At 38.5% G+C, this 20,791-nt stretch overlaps 1 protein-coding gene across 1 annotated transcript; it reads left to right on the top strand.

Moving 5' to 3' along the window:
- The first annotated feature begins 6 nt into the window (after positions 1 to 6).
- LOC119792870 (monocarboxylate transporter 7-like) lies at positions 7 to 8,252 on the top strand. Its single transcript, XM_038299705.1, has 6 exons — positions 7 to 65; positions 1,282 to 1,522; positions 1,624 to 1,767; positions 1,885 to 2,013; positions 3,169 to 4,113; positions 7,501 to 8,252. The coding sequence occupies exons 2-6, from the start codon at positions 1,285 to 1,287 to the stop codon at positions 7,800 to 7,802; spliced, it is 1,758 nt and encodes a 585-aa protein (XP_038155633.1). The 5' UTR covers positions 7 to 65; positions 1,282 to 1,284; the 3' UTR covers positions 7,803 to 8,252.
- Positions 8,253 to 20,791: the final 12,539 nt, after the last annotated feature.

The following is a 20,791-nucleotide window of genomic DNA, read 5'->3' as shown; positions in this document are numbered from 1 at the left end:
TCTAGTCTGGACCGGGGCAGGTGGCCAAGGAGCGGCTCCACACTGCGGACGGAGCGCGGTCAAAGGTCCGGGCATGTTTGCTTGGAAGATTTTCTCAATAATACATAAAAAAATATATATTTTAAAACAGACATAAAAGCATAAACGTTATATGATATCAAAAAGACTGGACAAGAGTTCAGTTAGTTTTATCCTCTTATTTAAAAATATATAAAGACCGACAAACAAACTATAATTTGATATACTTTAATGGATAAAATTCTTTATAAATTTGTAGTTTGGTTCCTGATTTTGTGACCAGTCCATACTGTGACTGTAGGAGGCGCTGTTTCCTCCGTAGGCCTACAGTTCAAATGTGTCCCAAGTTTTGTGTTTTTAGTCACAAGAATAGTCCACAGATGGACTTATCAATAAATTACAGTTTTTAAATACCGTAATCAAATAGTTACGAAGATTTTATTGTTTAAGAATGAGAAAAAAAAATTATTAGAACATTTTTTTAAAGCATTCAAAATATGAGAAAAGTGCCTATTACTGATAATTTTATGCTTTGCTTTTAGACATTAATAAAATATTATATATAAATAAATATTCCTGTTTTTACTTTCCTGTTCTTACATTATAGGGTCCATATAATCTGTAATACTCCCTGCATTATTATAATAAAGCTATTTACGGTACATGTATAAATCAAGTGAAACACAATGGCAATAGCCGTACTGCTCCACTTAGGAAAGCTAAATCTGTTGGGCCCTGTGTAAAAAAAATTATATAATAAGTTACACTAAAAGGGCTTGTATTTTAATGAGATTTCTTCTAAATGGATTTTTGTTCTTTTAATGAAAGATTTATGAAAAATATTGTTGTTTATCTGAAGCTTAAAATGTTTGAATCGGTTCTTCATATGAATATCATAGATTCTGGTATAGATTTAAAGTAAATGCATGTCTTTGCTTGCAGATGCCTCTTAATAAGAGTAGGGTAGATGTCAGACATTCACACAGTGATATATTTAAAGTATTGATATAATCTAATGTTTAAGGAAATCCTGTTTCTTTAAACATTCGATCATATCACACCTGTTAGTCAAATCTGACTATATAGACTCTACTTTTTAAATTAGATTATCAAAATGAAAAGAACATTTTATAAAATGTTTAGCTCATTAAGTTGTAATGAATAATAAACTATCTGAACCCAAGATATTTGTGAAGAACTTCCTAATTCTTCTTCTTAATTATTAACATTTTGAGTGTATTAAAGCTTACGTTGCTCTTCCAGGACATGGCACCGTGTGGAGCTCAGATAACCCGATTCCTGGGGGCCCTGGTGTACTCAGAGGCTCCTGATGGAGGCTGGGGTTGGGTGATCTCTGTTGCCTTCTTTATAGTGGAGACTTTCACATATGGTATCATCAAAAGCTTTGGGATCTTCCTCCAGGACATGAAGGAAGAGTTTGGGGAGACCAACATTCGAGTGTCATGGATCGTCTCCATCTGTGTGTTCACCATGACCTTCAATGGTAGGTCGCAGGTTCATCGGAAAACTGAAAAACAGTACCTAGTCCAGGAAGTCCAATTTCATCACAGTCAACTAATTAAATGATTTCTATGCAATCTGCAGGTCCTCTTTCCTCGGTGATGACTAACCGATTTGGCTTCCGCTTTGTTGTAATGATTGGAGGTTTGCTTATATCCACTGGCACTATCGCAACCAGCTTCACTAGTTCCCTCAATCAAATATACATTACCTATGGATTAGTTACAGGTATTTATCCTAATTCTTTTACACTTCTAGATGTTAAATGATGAATGTGTCGTTTTTGAAGTTGTTGTGTAGGAATATCTTTTGGTTAATTATACATATGTGTGTTCAACTGTGCAGGTCTAGGCTACTGTCTGACTTTCCTGCCCACTGTGACCATCCTTGCAAAGTACTTCAGCCGCCGGCGCTCTCTGGTCACCGCTTTGGCTTCTACTGGGGAGTCCTTTGCAATGTTTGCTCTGGCACCAGGTAAGAGAGCAAGAGCTTCTGTGGATACTTGTTATACATTAACACCTGGAATGCCAAAATATTTATGCTCTTTGAAAGTCATATCATCTTGCCATTGCTAAGATCTTTGGTATATTCCATTAGGACCTATATTGTATAGTGAACCAGATGATAGGTAACCATTGGGTGAAAGAATGAGACGTGACTTTAATTGTCTGAAACTAAAAACAAAAAGTATGATTTGGATTTAGCCGACCGTGATTACAGCTTTAAGTCTGTTCATAGTCATTTTTGTTCTGAATTTCAAACGGACCATTCTAACACCGACGCAAGCTTTTAGCTAACCATATTTCATTCCAGCGTGTTTCTTTATGTTGAAAGCTGTTGTCTTTTGAATCCTATAAGTGAGTTTCTTCCAGCTTGTTTTTAAGATCCATGCATTTTTTTAATCATCTCTTACCAGCTTCAAAGCGAGAAAAAACCCCAAACCAAACGTTACCACCACTATGTTCAGGGTTTTTTTTACTGTTGGTTTTGCACCAAACACAGTATTTAGCATGTAGACTAAAATGTTTAGTTTTTTTTTTTTACTTATTTTGTTTTTCCACTAACTTTCTGCCTGCTACTTATCCATAAAGACCAGATTTTTTAAGAGTATATCCACTAGTTACCCAGGCTGCCAATCTCTGCAGCTCCTCCAAAGTAATAGTTTTGACTGCTTCTCTGATGAATTCGCTCCTGCCTGAACCATCAGTCCAGTTGGACAGTAGTATTTTTTCTCTGATGTTTTTCTTTGTTTTCATGATGTTGATCATTTATGCTCTCTACTAAACTCTTTAAGGCTGGGGTTGATTTAATTTACACTCAGATGGAGAACAACCAAATAGATGCCTTCTGGAAGCATTTGGTTTTCCTATATTTTAACATTACGTAAATGAGCTGATTATAAATGCATCGATTGCCTAAAGTATCGTAAAAAACATCCTTTTCGTTCCACTTTCCAATTATGAGCCCTGGATGTTGGTCTGTAATATGGTGCTCTAATAAAATATACTGAAGTTTTTGGGTGTTTTTCCACTTAATGTGGAAAATCTATTTACCCCCTGTGTGTTTTTTTTTGTAAACTGACAAATCATCCTTTTCACTTCCCTTAACTGCATTTTCTTTGCTTTTTAGCTTTTTCTGCATTAAGAGACAAAATTGGCTGGCGACACACCATGGCAGTGATTGGAGCTCTGCAAAGCATCATCATCATCTGTGGTGCTCTGCTTCGGCCAATCATTATTACACCCAGAGCCACCCAAAATACGGAAAATGAACATTTTTCTCCAAAGGAGCTGGAAGCACTCAAGACTCAAGAGAATATAGACAACTTGGTTCTGCAGAATTCTGAGGTAGAGAATAATGAGTTAACTGGAGGATCTGTGAGCACCGGCAGTGACTCAGGGGTCCAGTCACTTAAATACTCCTCACCAGAGGAGAACATCTTACTGCACAAAGACGCAAAGTTTGAGACAGGTCTGAACTCTTTAGAAAAAAGTAAAGATTCAGAAAAACAAGACAAAGATGCAGAGAAATCAGCGAACAAAGAAGAAGAAACTAAACCAGGAGATATGAAACTTTCTGCAGCTACTTCTAAGCTCTTAGACTTTTCCATCCTCAGAGAGCGCAGCTTTATCCTCTATTCACTGTTTGGACTGTTTGCCACTCTGGGCTTTTTCGCCCCCTCACTGTACGTCATTGAGCTGAGTGTGAGCCGCGGCATGGAGCGGGAGAAAGCTGCCTACATGCTCTCCACCATGGCTGTGGCTGAGATCCTGGGCCGATTCTCCATCGGATGGGTCCTGTCTTTGGTGGTGTTCAGGACAAGGAAGCTCCTGGTGCTCCTGGTTTGCGTGATCATGATGACTGTGGATTTGGTGGGATTTACTTTGGTGACAGAGTTTTATGGTCTGGCTGTGTGTTCTGGTGTGTATGGATTTTTCATGGGAACCCTGGCATGTACCCACATCCCCATGCTGGCAGAGGATGAGGTAGTGGGTGCGGAGAGGATGTCTTCTGCTGCTGGCGTCTATGTGTTTATCCAGAGCTTTGCTGGACTAGGTGGACCACCACTTGGAGGTAGGAAATATCTATTTTATAGGAAAGTGCTATAGTTTTTATATCATTGATGCTGTTTATTCAGGCTTAGAGAAACAGATTATGCATTGGTAGAAATCTACAAACTAACTACTGCAACGTTTCTATTATCAAATTGTGGTTAACTTTACTAAAACAAAGCCCAGCCTAATGAGTTTCTAATGGTTAAGAGAGTTTCCAGTTTTCCCAAATTAATATAATGTTTTGTTTAGACTAAACTTTTCAAGTGCTTTTGTAACAGCAACCATATTTCTTGTCTTTTGTCTATCAAAATCTCTAAAGTTAGGTATTGAATTCACAAGAGTTAAAGCTCTGCTTTCACACTCCTTCCATCTGTTCATCCTACTGTACTTATCTAAAACCCGAGTTATGCATTCCAGGAGTTTAAAACATTCCTATTTCTAGAGATACTCTCCAATTTCTTCTAAAGAATCTACACAGGTGTTCTAGGGCTAGAAGGGATGTTACACCATTTCAGCAACATCACAGCCTCTGCTGTGGGTTGTCCTCCTGGTGGGATGGGCTCTAAACATTCAAGGAGAGGAGATCAACCACCTTTACTGGTTCAACTTCTATTCCAAGCCTTTCTATGCATGGCAGAGCTTTTGCTTTGCAGACAAAAGTCATTCAGAGCTACACCTGAGCTCACAGCAAACTACAGGTGCTGGTCATAAAATTAGAATATCATGAAAAAGTAGATTGATTTCAGTAATTCCATTTAAAAAGTGAAACTTGTATATTATATTCATACATTACATACAAACTCATATATTTCAGATGTTTATTTTGTTTAATTTTGATGATTACAAATGACAACAAATGAAAATCTCAAATTCATCATATCAGAAAATTAGAATATTGTGAAAAGGTTCAAAATTGATGGCCCCTGGTGCCACACTCTAATCAGCTAATTAACTCAAACCACCTGCAAAAGCCTTTAAATGGTCTTTCAGTCTAGTTCTATAGGCTACACAATCATGGGGAAGACTGCTGACTTGACAGTTGTCCAAAAGACGACCATCGACACCTTGCACAAGGAGGGCAAGACACAAAAGGTCATCGCTAAAGAGGCTGGCTGTTCACAGAGCTCAGTGTCCAAGCACATTAATAGAGAGGCGAAGGGAAGGAAAAGATGTGGTCGAAAAAAGTGTACAAGCAAGAGAGATAACCGCACCCTGGAGAGGATTGTGAAACAAAACCCATTCAAAAATGTGGGGGATATTCACAAAGAGTGGACTGCAGCTGGAGTGAGTGCTTCAAGAACCACCACACACAGACGTATGAAAGACATGGGTTTCTGCTGTCGCATTCCTTGTGTCAAGCCACTCTTGAACCACAGACAGCGTCAGAAGCGTCTTGCCTGGGCTAAAGAGAAACAGGACTGGACTGCTGGTGAGTGGTCCAAAGTCATGTTCTCTGATGAAAGTAAATTTTGCATTTCCTTTGGAAATCAAGGTCCCAGAGTCTGGAGGAAAAGAAGAGAGGCACTTCATCCACGTTGCTTGAAGTCCAGTGTAAAGTTTCCACAGTCAGTGATGGTTTGGGGTGCCATGTCATCTGCTGGTGTTTGTCCATTGTGTTTTCTGAGGTCCAGGGTCAACGCAGCCACATACCAGGAAGTTGTAGAGCACTTCATGCTTCCTGCAGCTGACCAACTTTTTGGAGATGCAGATTTCATTTTCCAACAGGACTTGGCACCTGCACACAGTGCCAAAGCTACCAGTACCTGGTTGAAGGACCATGGTATCCCTGTTCTTAATTGGCCAGCAAACTCTCCTGACCTTAACCCCATAGAAAATCTATGGGGTATTGTGAAGAAGAAGATGCAATACACCAGACCCAACAATTCAGAAGAGCTAAAAGCCACTATTAGAGCAACCTGGGCTATCATAACACCTGAGCAGTGCCACAGACTGATCGACTCCATGCCACGCCGCATTGCTGCAGTAATACAGGCCAAAGGAGGCCCAACTAAATACTGAGTGCTGTACATGCTTATACTTTTCATGTTCATACTTTTCAGTTGGCCAACATTTCTATAAATCCTTTGTTTTTATTGGTCTTCAGTAATATTCTAATTTTCTGATATGATGAATTTGAGATTTTCATTTGTTGTCATTTGTAATCATCAAAATTAAACAAAATAAACATCTGAAATATATGAGTTTGTATGTAATGTATGAATATAATATACAAGTTTCACTTTTTAAATGGAATTACTGAAATCAATCTACTTTTTCATGATATTCTAATTTTATGACCAGCACCTGTATAACTACATGTAGAAAAAATATCAAATAGTGTGCATTTGGCTTTAGGTAGATGTCAAAATAAGTTCACATTTTTACTTTTACTATTGCACCAAAATATATATAGTATTTAGGTACGAGGAATGTAGCAAATTTGCAACATTAGGTCTAAAAGTTTTGGATTTTTGTTCTCATGCCATCAGCAAATGTGCCTGCAGGGACCAATCCTACGAGAAAACTCGTTTCTAGGTAAGCAGTGAATGTGTAAAATATGGCATTGGGAGAATGCACACACCAGCTAGGCTGTTTCAGTGATACAAATGGTTTGTATTTTGGCTACAGTAGGTGTAAAGAGGTTAAAGATACCAAGAGAAGCACATCGTTTCCCAAAGGAAAGGTGAAACACAAAGATTCCTGTCCTCTTCTGCTCAACTAAATTTTAAGTTCTTCACAATGAACCCCATATTTGTTTGGCTTTGTTTTTTTACGCGGAATAGTCATTTCAGCACATTTCACACATATCTTAGGTTAGCAGATGAGACTGCACCTACTTGAAAAACAACAATAAGAAATCAGTCTTCAAATGCAAATACTTTTTGCACTGAAGCATGCCTAAATGTAGAGGAGACTTGAGTAAGACCCCAACCTGACGTAGAGGCAGTGGCGGTGATGTCTTCTGCAGAATTGGCGGGGTGTAATTATTTAGATAGTTTGTAGGCTCTAGCTTTTTCACTATATGAAGAGTATGGTAGTGGAACAAACAGATCAAAGACAGCAGAGTTTGGAGCAAGTGGGACAGAATAAGTACTAATAGAGGTGAAAGTTTGGAAAGGGAAAGGAATCATGGAAGTGCTAAAAAACTGGATTAACAAGTTTCTCAAAAACTTCAAAAATACTTCAGGCTCATGAATTTCATTTTTGCTGCTCCAACAACACTCGGATACTTAGAAAAAGCACAAGTTTAGAAATTGTGTGGACATATCCGGGTGGTCTTTTCTTAATTTCCTCTAAGCATGAACAAAAGCATTTTGTCAAGCATGACACAGCCTTTGATTCCATCACTCGCTAGATTTATAGGTCACTAAAATTGTTCCATTTGGTCTGTTTTATTTCACTACAGGTGGGCTGGTGGACGTCACCCAGAACTATGGAGCGGCCTTCTACTCCTGCGCAGTGGGCATGGGACTGGGTGCTGTGTTCCTGGGATTGGTTGGACCTGCTAAAAGAGGATTACCCTGCAGAAAGACAGGCCTAAAACACTCTGCAATTGAACATGAAATAAACCCTGGCTACAAGGAAGAGCGTGGAGAGCAGAAAGCAAACAAAATAAGTCACAGTGCATTCGGCTGCACAGAGGACAAAAAGCAGATGAGTCAGGGAGAAGACACTAGAGAAGGGGATGAGGTTACAGCTTGTTATTGAGCTAAAAAACACACAAATCAGAGAACAGATCAATAAATAGAGCTATAGAGTCAAAGGTCGTGGATGCAGTTACTTATGTGACGGGCTCTCACTAAACTATTATTATCAATGGATGGAGTTGTGCCTTAAATTTAATGAACCGACCAGTATTTTTTACAAGTTCTTATGCCAAATAGGAAAATTAATGTTTTTGTTTTTTTATCTAAGTTGTGTGGTAGAGTGAATGAACAGTTACATGAGATTTCATGCAAGGTCGTGTAGTAAAAAAGCCAGGGTTGCCGGAGAAGTTGCTGTAGTGTCTGATAACAATAAGAGGTCTAACACTGAGGCCGTTTACATCACCTGTTGATCAGTCTTATTAACGCTGGAAAATACTGCAAATGCTGCAAACAAAACCTGCTGCACAAATTTTGTTTCACTTAATAGAGAAAATAAATGAAAACCTCAGGAGAATGTGTAAAAAAAAAGCCATTTTCAACCAAAAAGTCAAACAATGGTGTTTAATCAGAAGTTAGTAAATGACTGTGATTTGTAACAGAAATAAGTTTCTACATAATAAAGCTGTGAAATGATCCTTGATTAGTTCTTAATTATGTGTGTTTTGGTTTTATGAAGCAGTGGCTCACACATTTATTACATCATCTACGGAAGAGTCTGCGTTGTCATGGAAACCCACCCATCCATGTCAGATGACCTGTTAATGTTAGACCAAGAAAAAAAACACATCAGATTAATATTAATATTTCAGTCTACAATTGAAATGAAATATAGGCTTTCAGGTTTTGAAAGGAATTGATATATATTACATTGCATTAAAAAATCTTTAACAGGATAAAGGCATCAATAACTGGTGAACCTTTAGTGAATATCTAGTGAATTATTTTTCATCTTCTGTAATTTCTGTAGAATTCAAGATTTTACCAAAGTTTTCTTGAGGTACTTTTTGTTTTTGCTCCAGTTTCCCTTTATTTATTGGGTTCCTCACTTCCTCGCTTATCAGTTGTCTGTTTGTTTTTTAAATCAATGCTGTCCACAGGCTTTTTTACTTTTATTTAATGCATCTGCTGTTACTAGAACTCATAGACTAAAGTCCATCATTTGCAATACAAGAAAAAAATGATAATTTACTGAATAATTTCTTATAACAAGCAGCATTTCTGACTTGTTTTTTTTTTCATAGTGTCTGCTCCAAATGAAGAACAACAAGATTCCACTGCATATGTTGGTTTACGCATTTTAAAAGATCATAGTTACAACATTTTAATCAAACTATACATGTTTCAAAAATAATACATAACATGTAGAGTGGTTCAAAATAAAAGTGCCTTATTTTACAGATAAAACAGAGTATGCATTTTTAATGGACATTAAATGTATAATTATTTACTTCTGGTTGCGATGCCATTAAATAATTCTGCACCAGTAGGAAGAGTAGGATGCCAGATCCTAGTAGCTTCATGTTGAAATGAAAACAATTTCTCAGATTTAAGCCAAAAACGAAAAAGAGGCAAAACTGTGAGATAATTGGTCAATCTTTTCTGAGTTGGTGTTTATTTAGGAAACAAAGGCCTCAGAACGCACGAGGATGCCACTCTAGTTCTGAACTGGCATGTGAAATGTTTGGCTTGCTTAGCTTGAGCAACAGTGAACCTCGCAACTGGCTTCCAAAAAGTAGAGAACGATAGTGGGCGAGTGCGCCCCTTATTGGCTGGGAGGACTTCAACTTGTAGCTATACACTTTGCCTTCCTTTCAAATAAGGATTCGGATTTGTTTGAAGAGACAAAGCACAAAAAAATCACTGTGGTGTAGTTAAAACTTCCTGAGTATAATGTGGGCTTGAAATGAGGAGATTGGCAGAATCAGTTGCATGATCTTATATGATACTGTAGGCTTTTCCTGTGTCAGTGATAAAGTGATGGGGTTACTGGAGCAACAGAACAATAATTCTGGTCCGAACTGGAGTAATAGTAAAATGTATCTGAGTGGTTTTGTAACACTGTTATTTGAAATCATATGCAGCTAAGTACAGGTTATAACTAAGCCTATAAATCCCTCTATATGGTGCCAATTTATACATTTATCTCGCTGATGTTTTCAGATAAATTTTCATTTGACCGTTGAAATATAATTAACGGCAGAGTTTGGTCTTCCAAACATAATTCTTCTGCTTCTCGTTTTCCCTTTCTGGATTTTTCACTGATAAAAAAAATAAATCTGGACAGGTGCTCTGAATATGAGCATCATGTTGTTTGTTTCTAGGAACAGTAATTCAATGTAACTTTTTTGTTCAGTGTGTTCAAACACTTGCAAAGCCACAACCCTGGTTTATGAACGTCTTCAGCAGTTATTTTTTAAAAAGGTAGAGCAGCCTTATGACCAAATTCTTTCCCTGGTTTTGAGAGCCAACACGCAGTCGTATCCAGCTTAGTAAGCCTAATAAATAAAACAATAAATCAATAAAGGACCAAATGTTAAATAGTATTATGCAGAATACTCTATAGCTTTATCAGTAACTTATTTCCACCTTCTCAGTCATTCTTGTCCAGTGTTCTTTCAAGCTTTGGGAAACTCCAGTCGGCCTCGGCAGATGGCCGCTCACACTGAGCCTGGTTCTGCTGGAGGTTTCTTCCTGTGAAAAGGTAGTTTTCCTCTCCACTGTCGCTACAAGCATGTTTGGTGTGAGGGATTGCTTTCAAGTAAATGAATCAATGCAATCAGCTGGTTTTCCTAAGATATAAACTTTGAACCTATCCGGCTGGATGATCTGGTTGAATAGTCTTTGTAAAGTGCCTTCAGATGACATGTGTTGTGAATTGGCAGAACAGATATAAACTAAATTCAATATTCAAACATTTTTGAGTTTCATTTACATGATTTTTTTATTTGTTTATCAGGGACAGACATATTGAGAACTTGGTTTTCAGTTTTGGAAATGTAAAACAGTACAAAATGTAGAACCTTATAACAGCTAAGGAAAATGTTTGGAATAAGCTTAAGAAAGAAACAATATAAAAAATGATTTAGGTTGATCTGCTGTCGTTGACCAAAGGAAGAAAAAAAGAGCTGTAAGCATTTTGTCAGTGAGGTCCAAAAGGCTGACAACACATTGGTTTATGGAAATAAGTTATGGATCAGTTGTTTTCTGGTTGCAATTTAACCAGAGCAAATTAGGCCTAATAATACTGTATTTTAATCCAAGCAATATCAGAGCATAAAATTGCTTATTTTCAGTTTTCCAAAAGTATTGAAGGAGCCACAGGAAACGTAGAGGAAGAGGCACATCATCCTGAACATTCGCATAGGGAAACAGATTGAGTTAAACACAATAGAGTTTAAAGAAACATGTCATATCCAACAAAACTGTTCTGTAGCTGCTAATGGAGTTTTTGGTTAAAGTTTTAATGAATGACTAGAGAAAAAATAACCAACAAATGAACAACAAATTGTTGATCACATTCTTGACACAAAAGTGTTTAGATAAAAAAAAGCAAAAACTAAAGTGAAGAAACAATAAAAATGTACCTGCTAAATTGAAATAAACATTATTGGGTTTGGTAAAGAAAAATCCAGCAAATGTTGAGAAAAATTTTCTAGTACCTACCAGCTCAGCAGAAAATTCAGTCTGCCATGTGAACTCAGGCATGTCAAGGAGCAGAAAACCGACCCAGTCCAGTATAGAGATGACACTCCAAAAGAGTTTTTGACCTATGACTCTTAAAAGTGTCTAGTCACTGGCACTAATCATCATTACAGCAGGAGTTTAATCTGTTTGTGCACAGTGAGAACTTTATCTCACAGCCTGAGAGAGCTAATTAACTCATTTAAAAAATAGGAAAAATGCATTTTAGCCTGTAACCTGTCTGTAGTTTATATCCAAATAAAAAAACAGGTGTTTGAAAGAAGAGCAGGCAGATCCATGGATCTACAAACCCTCCTTCTGCATCCACTGGCAATGCTTTGATCGTTTGGTTTTGGGAATTGCGGCCTAGTGGTTGGGTCATAGAGCTTGGAATCCTGAGGTTCTGAGTTTTAGCCCCACTGCCACAGACTGCCACTGAGGGTCTCTGAGCAAGACCCTTAACCTCACACTGCTGCCCGGGCACCGCATGGTGGCAGCCCCTACTTCCCAAGGGAATGGGTTAAATGCAGAGTTTAATTTCTCCAATATGAGATCAATAAGGTTATTATTATTATCAAACATATGGCTGATTTCAAAGGTATTCTGGTCTAAAACAAAAATAATGTTAAAAGATTTGGACACAGAATTTTGTTATCTTACCTTTAACTGAAACACATAGCAGTTGTGTTTATATAACAGGCAGGATATAGAGACTCAGTGTTTATTCCTTAATCCACACTAAATCCTGATGCTGGTTTAGGAGTTTCAGCTCAGTACTGTGAGCCACCCTCTTTGTAACGGGACCAGTGTTATGGTCCCCTTTTGGGACTCATGCTTTTTAGTTTTCAGTTGTTCTGTTTTATTGATCTTCGGTTTATTTTCTATTATATTTAAGCAATCTTCAGTTACTCTCTGTTTTCCCCTTGTGCTGGTTTCCTTTCCCCTTGGCTTTATTCTAGTTAGTTCCCCTCACACCTGCTCCATATTCAGCTCATTAGCCCATCCTTTGTTCTGTTCCCCTTATATACACCACCTCTGGAGCCATTCAGTGCTGGTTCCTTGTTGTTTTGTTGTTCCCTCCTCTCTGGCTTCCCTTGTGAATTTTCCCTAAAGCTTCCTGGTTTTTTGGTTATTAGTATTTTGGATTTTTGACTGTCTGCCTTTGTTCTTCATTGAATCTTCAAGATTCACCTCTGCCTCCTGGTCTCTGGATTTGGGTCCTCAGAAATCTCCACCCAACCATGACAACCGGAAGTCATATTTCATGCTGGATGTTCCTTTGTTATGTCTTTATCAGTTAGGGGGGTAAGAAAGCTGAATTGATAAGAAGGATAGTGTTTGCATTCAATTCAATTCAGTTTTATTTCTATAGTGCCAATTCACATCATGTCATCTCAAGGCACTTTACAGTTTAACCAGATCATCCAGTCAGATTGATACAAAGTTTTCTATCTAAGGAAAACCAGTTGATTGCATTGACTCATTGACTCTTCAGCAATCCCTCACACTAAGCATGCTTTTAGTGTCAGTGGAGAGGGAAAATTCCCTTTTAACAGGAAGAAACCTCCAGCAGAACCAGGCTCAGTGTTAGCAGCCATCTGCTGAGGCCGACTGGGGTTCAAGGAGACCGAAGCAAAGATACAAAAAGCAACTGCAAAAGGCGGCCCCGTCCACAAAGCACACAGCCAGCCATTCAGAACACTTTGCTGAGAACAGACAGCATGCATTCAAAGTAGCTTTTCACACGAGTGAAACCAGCCATTCTTAAGCAGGGGAACAAGCACAGAAAATTGCTGCAATGTTGGGATTGCCAAGATTTGCAGTTTGGTTTATCACTAAAGGCACTGGGAGCAGCTCACTGACTCATAGGATCCCATATGGTCTAGTGGTTAGGATTCCTGGTTTTCACCTAGGCGGCTCTGGTTTGACTCCCGGTATGGGAACTTTTAGCGGGATTGGTGGCCTAGTGGTTAGGGCATAGAGCTTGGAATAGTAAGTCATTTTTCAAGGTGCATAGTAGAAAATTTTGAGTCCACCAACTTTTTATCCACTAGACATTCGGACACTCATATAAAATGGTGTAAGCCCTATATGGCGCTTTATATAGGGCTGTATATTCAGACACAGCCTCCATTGTTTACTTACCTTCCTGATCTCTGTCACAATGGTGACATCATCAAAGCTAATATAGTGTGATGACATGACTATAAAAAACTGCGGTAGGAGGACAGAGGTTTCACAGCTTGTCAGTGGGGGTCAGATCCATCTTTCTTTGCCAATGGGAAAGGAGCAAAATGCAGATTGTTAAAGGTTTGACCCAGTTTTGAAAAATCCATGTTAACCTGCTAATTTTAGTGGGAAAGAGGCTTTAGAGCGAGCAGATGCACCCGTCATTACTCACTTATCCTCCATCCTCACAGCTGTTATTGTGCCTATTTATACCTGCCTCTGTCTGCCAGCATATCTCCTTTCTAGCCTGCATGAGACTCGTTCAAATGACAATGGAATTTTTGAACTGATGATCAGAAACGCATTTTGCCAAAGGAGATATTAAGAAAAACCCTTAATATGAATTTTTGCTCATTCTAATGAGCAACAGTTTTTTTTATAACTCAGATAATCACAAAGATATGAAGTAAATTTGTTTTATCTTAGTCAAACAGAACACAATTATTTTATCTATGATTAGAACTTTCTAAACAGTTGATCAACATTGGTTACGGTATGTGAATATGATCTTTCTCAAATTTGTTTTGTTTAACATGTTTGGTGGAAAGATGGTTAGTTCTAATTTACTATTTTTCCATTCCGACTTAGCCTGTTCAGTTTGACACAATCATCCTATTTAACCCACCACTTCCTGTTCCTGGATGCAAAGACACACCAGACTCCAACTCTTTGCACTGCGGCTGCTCTGAAATGAGTCATGCACTCCACTGGAACCCCGTTTTTAACAGACATCTGCTATTCTTTCATAAAACTGGGGCTGTATTCAGAAAACTTGCATGGTTTTAACCAAGTTTGGTATCATTCAATGCATTTTTTTCTTATTTTTCTTTTTTTATTTGTTCTTTATTTTATTTCTGCAGAATGGTGACATATTGAGTCACAATCGTTTGTGAATGTTTTGACCGGAAATTGTAAATATCTTCTTCCAAACTTGCTCAAGTATCCCAAGGTAGATGTTAGAGGGGGTGGCAACCTGCAGGGCCACCTTAATGGCGGGGCCCCTTGTTGAGTCACAGATGGATGCCTAAGGTATTTACTTCAATTCAATTCAGTTTATTTCTATAGCACCAACTCACAACAAATGTCATCTCAAGGCACTTTACAGTTCAACCAGATCATCCAGTCAGATTGATTCAAAGTTTTCTATCTAAGGAAAACCAGCTGATTGCATCGACTCATTGACTCTTCAGCAATCCCTCACACTAAGCATGCTTGTAGTGACAGTGGAGAGGGAAAATTCCCTTTGAACAGGAAGAAACCTCCAGCAGAACCAGGCTCAGTGTGCACCGCCATCTGCTGAGGCCCACTGGGGTTCAAGAAGACAGAAGCAGAGACACAGAAAGCAACTGTAAAAGGCGGCCTCATCCAGGAAACACACAGCTAGGCAGACGAGCTCTGGGGCGAGCTCCCATGTCAGAAGATGAAGAGAGCACATCCAGCCAGTCACAGTCAGAGAAACAGGACTACACTGGAAAAACAGGCCAATCTCTAATGTCTATAAACAAAGGTGTTGATGGCAGCAGCACAGCTGATATTTCTCTCCAGGATGGAGTCACAGCCAAACTTGCAATTAGAAGTCATACAACCAAGAACAAGAGTCCACCTAGTTGAAATTCAACGGGTTATACTCATGGATATAATAACCCAGGCATAAATTGAAAATATGGCAAGACTATAAACTCATTAAGCAAAGAGTACAAAGCAATAAATGCAGGATCTGCCTATATAAAAGGTTGTAGTCACCAGGCACGTGCAGAGGGGGGGGGCTAAGGGGGCTTGAGCACCTGCCCCTTTTGCTCCATGATCCCAATGTGCCCTTTTGGCCCCTTTTTTTTTTGACACATGTACTGAAATTATTATTATTATCTTTTTTTGGCAAGAAAAACAATACAATAAGCCCTCAGGTCACATTGTTACCTTTGACCTTTTGCCGGTGACGACGCACTTGCCTCTCGCACAGTCAGATAAGGCGGCTAACTGAGGAGCTAAAGGTAGCGAACATTCCACATTACACTGTGGCCGCTGCTCATTTGGCCCTAAGCAAGATCAACCATGATCTGACGGATGGCTATGTCTTCAGTCTGCACCGCCTCTCCAATGTCAACCTGAATAGAGATGTAAGTGAAACCAAATGAGCCCCATGGATGATGCAGTATTGTTTGACCTAAAACACTGTTTACTCTGTGCTTTTAGTCTTTTACATTGAAAATTATGTTTTTTTGTGAATTAAAAAACATAATTTTTGGTGAAAATACTGGAGTAGGCTTGCTACTTGTCAGACAACGGAAAACTTTGAACGTTGTATAATTTCTCTACTTTAGCAAAGAGTAGCGGTTTAAACGGAGGAAAGTATAGGACGCGGCGCGCCTTTCTCTGAAGAACTACTGAGCGGGAGGAGACAGCCAGGTGAGGAAAAGCTGTTTTTATCTATCGATTCAGTATTTTTATCATACAGACTGGCTGTTGTTCTTGTGCTATGAGCTAGCTGCTAGCTAATGACTTTGCTAGCAAAGCAAGATAACTAAAAAGCTTCCCTGTGTCGTTAATGATAGTAGGACATTCTTCAGTATTACTTATGCAATAGGGGCACATCGCCCGTCAAAAACCTATCATCTCCATAATGAACATATGTCTGATTTTCTAATTTCCTTTGCTGCATGATGTACATTGCATTTATTCTAGCGTTAGGTAAATGTATCTTGAAGGAGAACTCATCCAGAACTACCATGATAGATATATGATAGATATAATGTATGAAGCTGGTGAAAACAAAACTGCGCAGCTTATGCAAGGAGGATCGGTTGTTAGACCTTCTTTTGTTGGCAATCGAGAAGGATGTGCCAATCATTCACAGTGAGGTCATTAACATTTTTAAAGACATGGCTAACAGAAAACTGCTGCAGTGAACAAAAGAGAACAAAAATAGCAAAAATGCTTAAAAGTTGGAAATTTGTTTTTAAACAGTTAAATCACCATGACGGAAAATAAGTTTTTGGATCATAATCTTGGATTTAGTTTGGGGGAAAAAGAAAGGCAAGAGACTGAAATAAATAAGACATTGACCTTCACTCAACACAGAAAAGATGAGACAATGAGGGAAAAAAAGAAAAGAGAAACTGACAAGAAAAAACGAAGAGGAAAGACTGAAGAAAATGTATATAGGTACTTACAAAATACACTAAGACACAAACAGAGTAGGCTTTTCTCATGGTGACATGCATTAATGAAATGTTTGTTTTGTTCTTTTTTTTCTGCAGTTCCACGTTAAAGTTTGATGCAGCAGCTCTGCTTTTCTGAATGGACCGTCTCCATCTCCACTGTCAGTACAGCAAACCAGGCAGACATTCTTTTTTATAGATTACAGTACACTAAAAGGTTGCATTGTGCCCTTGTATGCATTTTTAACAGTTTAATTCTGTAAAGACAAAATATGTCTGGTGGTCCAGCTCTGATTTACATCTTTGGCTAAATTGCAGGTTTGAATATTGTAATACTTTCCTATAACAAAATAGACCTGCAGAAAGAAATTACTAATAAAATATTTTACATATGCATAGTTCTATGTTCTATGTAGAGATTTCCCTTAGCTTTGATTGTATGTCTCACAATTTTGTAATTTATCATTGTTCATTAAACTCTGAAAGCTATGTGACTTTGTTAATATTCTGTCCTAAAATGCGATAAGATGTGCCCTTTTTTTTTTTTGAGCACCTGCCCCTTTAGTGGTCTCTGCACGGCCCTGGTAGTCACTGTAACACAAGCTGAATAACTTCCCAGGGTTGGAATACTTGCTGTGATGGGCACTAATAAAATGCAAGAAAAAATGATTAGTCGATTACCTACTTTTACATCACATATTGACTTTTTAACTTCAATTTGAACTTAAAACCTACTTTAACTATCTCCATCCTGGGTGGGCAGTGGAGTATGGGCTAATTCTAGAGTTTAGTGTTCTCAGTATAACCTGATCAAAATAACAATAAGGTTAGACACTATATTCTTTAGCACCATCTAGTGGTTGTTTGCTGCAATTCCAAATAAATTATTTTATTGATAAAATGCGCCAGGGTCCTTTCACATAGAAATCATTCCTTGTGATTCCAACAGTGTGGAAAAACTGTTTTGGGCAAAGTGGCCGCTGCAGCAGCTTTACACTAACAGTAAACCTATAGAAATATTCTACGGGTTTCGACCTTCTTCTCTCTCTGGTTCTCCCACATGGAAGAAGCCTAAATGCACAGCAGACTGGTACAGATTATCCTTAAAGTTCCTCTTAAAAAAAAAAAACATCCTTATTGTATAGCTACATGCTCCTTTAACTTTCAACATACTTTGTTGGGTTTTATGCAACAGACCAACAAATAATTGTATAGTGGAACAAAATCCTGCATGGCTCTTAAGATCTTCAGAAATTTATTATGAAAAGCGAGTTATGTATGTGTATTTGGCTTTATGAGTCAGCAGCATGTTGTAGAATCTGTTCAGTGCAGTTACAGGTCTATGCTTCTTCTAGCTTTATGGTGACACATTTCATCTGCCATTCTTTTATAAAGGACATATCTGTGGAGTATAGGGCTAATGGTTATCTTTTTCTTTGTACCTCTTCTAGAGATGCACCTCTTCTAGATCTGTCCGTTTAATGAATAATGATGATATGAGGCTTGAATAACTGCTATATTCATACTGACTACAAACTGGACACAGGTGCAAAATATTAACTATAAAGGTAACTCCTGAACACAGCTGGTTGCACTAGATCTTTTTAGAGGTATCAGCCTATTTGAAAGAGGAATTAATTTAGATAATGCTTGTGCCTTATTTGCCACCATCAACAGGTTAAAAACCCTTCACTGACCGCAGTATCTGAACTCCACTCTACCAGTTCTGACACAAATAAGCAAGACGCTCTTTACTGGAAAAAAAAATCAAACGACTAGAGGGGCAGTCAGTGCTGACCTGGCCAGCCAGACTGATTTTAGCTGTATAAATGGCATTTCATGCCCCGATTGGTGAGTCTGGCTGGCCACACTAAGTCAGTACATCAATATCAGTTCCAGTCCAAATGTTTTATACAAGTAGAACTGATTTAGATTACATTTTAAATTTGATTATTTCATTTTGTTATCAATAATTTTATTTTTTTTCTTGTTCTTTTCCTCTTGCAATGTACTTCTGCCTGTTTGATTTCCATGATGTAAAACACTTGTGCTATATAAATATACGTCTCTCGCCAAAGATCTTCCTACACAATCTGATTTTAGCAGTCCTAGAACGCATACTACATACGACAATAAGTAACTTCATTAGTGTACGACATCGATCTGCAAGAGAGAAAGGTAATAAAGAGATTAAAGAATGAAGTGTTTTTTTATTTCTATCGGCCATGACTGTGTTTAAGTAAATTACTGCCACACTTTTCAGATATGGAGAAAGGCTTAGGCATTGAAATACAATATTGTGTCCAAGGGAGATGTTGAGAAACTAGTCCATACATTTGTTACTCCTATTCTCAAAATGTAAAAGAGATCATATTTCTTGTATTTTAGCTTCTCTTTATTGACTTCCTGTTCAACCTAAACTCAAATTTAAAATCCTCCTTTTCACATATAAAACTTTAGATGTTCCTTTTTATAAAGCTTACAGTGGCTCAGGTTAGTGTCAGCTATCTCTATATAGCTGCTGCTATGGGCTTAGTCTGCTGGAGGACATAGGGACCACTTTTCATCAGTCTGTTTCATTCTATCTATATTTTCTTATTCTGCAGTATTGGTTAGTTCAACCTCAAACTGTATGTGCTCTCTTTCATCCCTTTGACATTAAAACCAGCCCAGAGCTTACAGGCTTCACTGTTTCTTTCCTAGAAAGAGCCACATTTGAAGATGTTTATCATCATCTTCTCTAAAACAGAAAGCATTTATAGATCAGTGCTTCTACTTTGTTTTGTTTGTCTACTATGTTTCTTAGAACCCCAAGACAGCCTTGGCAGAAGGCCTTCTGTTAAAAGGGAGGTTTTTTCTCTCTTCTGTCGCTGCATGCATACTTGGTGTGAGAGATTTCTGTCTAGTTAACAACAAAATGCCAGTAATTATTGGGGGGCCACATGCCGAAGGCATGGCCCACCTACTACTATTGCACATATTTATTAGGGGGGCCACATGCCGAAGGCATGGCCCACCTACTACTATTGCACATATTTATTCCGCGTATTATTAGGGGGGCCACATGCCGAAGGCATGGCCCACCTACTACTATTGCACATATTTATTCCGCGTATTATTAGGGGGGCCACATGCCGAAGGCATGGCCCACCTACTTATTATAATTCTCCCGTATACCCAAAACTTCGGCGCGTAACTAGTCCCGCACGGTTTGGCGGATCGGGCCCAAAGTTGGCACACGCGTCGGGACCAATGGGGCGATGCGTGCTTGTATATAACTTTCTCATTAGTCCGAGGGTTTGCGAATTATTAGCGAAAACGTCGCAAAAACGTCCCATAGGAAATGAATGGGGAGAGGGAAAAGAAAGCATAAAAAACAGCACTTCACTGTGTCGGCATACATTCACCTAGAAAAACAGTTTAAAGCTCAGTTTGTAGATAAATCCTTCGTCTATTTAAAACTGAAGACGGCATGTTGATAACTGCTACGGTTTTTGTATAATCAGACCTCAAGCGCCACAAAGTTTTAGCAAAATCCACCCTTCTAGAGTGGAGAGACTGAAAAGCTAGAGTGTGAGGCAGCCGTTTTTTTAAGACCAAAAAACATTTTAAACTCGCCCTCACGGCCACATATTTATAGCTAGAGTCACCATTTTTGGTCAGTTTGTAGACTGAAATCTCTGGACCCACACAATGTCTTCGGAATTACGGTAGGATTAATACTTTTCCTTAAAAAGCCTCCAGACCGACCTAAAGTCGATCAAAATCAGAGCCGTTTTTCATTGGTTTTGGAGCAGCAGTGGGGAGAAAAACGAATGACATTATGTGTTTTCAACTCGTCATAAATATTTTTCTGAAAGACACACATACACCAAAGTTGGCATAGTTGGAGTTGAAGGATGGCTGACGCTCACGGTGAAAGAATTTTTTGAATAACTCATACGGTTTTTGCTCAGCAGTCGTTTCTTCGGAGGACATTTTA

Source organism: Cyprinodon tularosa, unplaced genomic scaffold (genome assembly GCF_016077235.1).
Source record: "Cyprinodon tularosa strain WSP-4 unplaced genomic scaffold, ASM1607723v1 ctg433, whole genome shotgun sequence".
Taxonomy (NCBI): domain Eukaryota; kingdom Metazoa; phylum Chordata; class Actinopteri; order Cyprinodontiformes; family Cyprinodontidae; genus Cyprinodon; species Cyprinodon tularosa.
The sequence above is the reverse complement of the archived record's forward strand: the minus strand, read 5'-3'. Positions and strand labels throughout refer to the sequence as shown.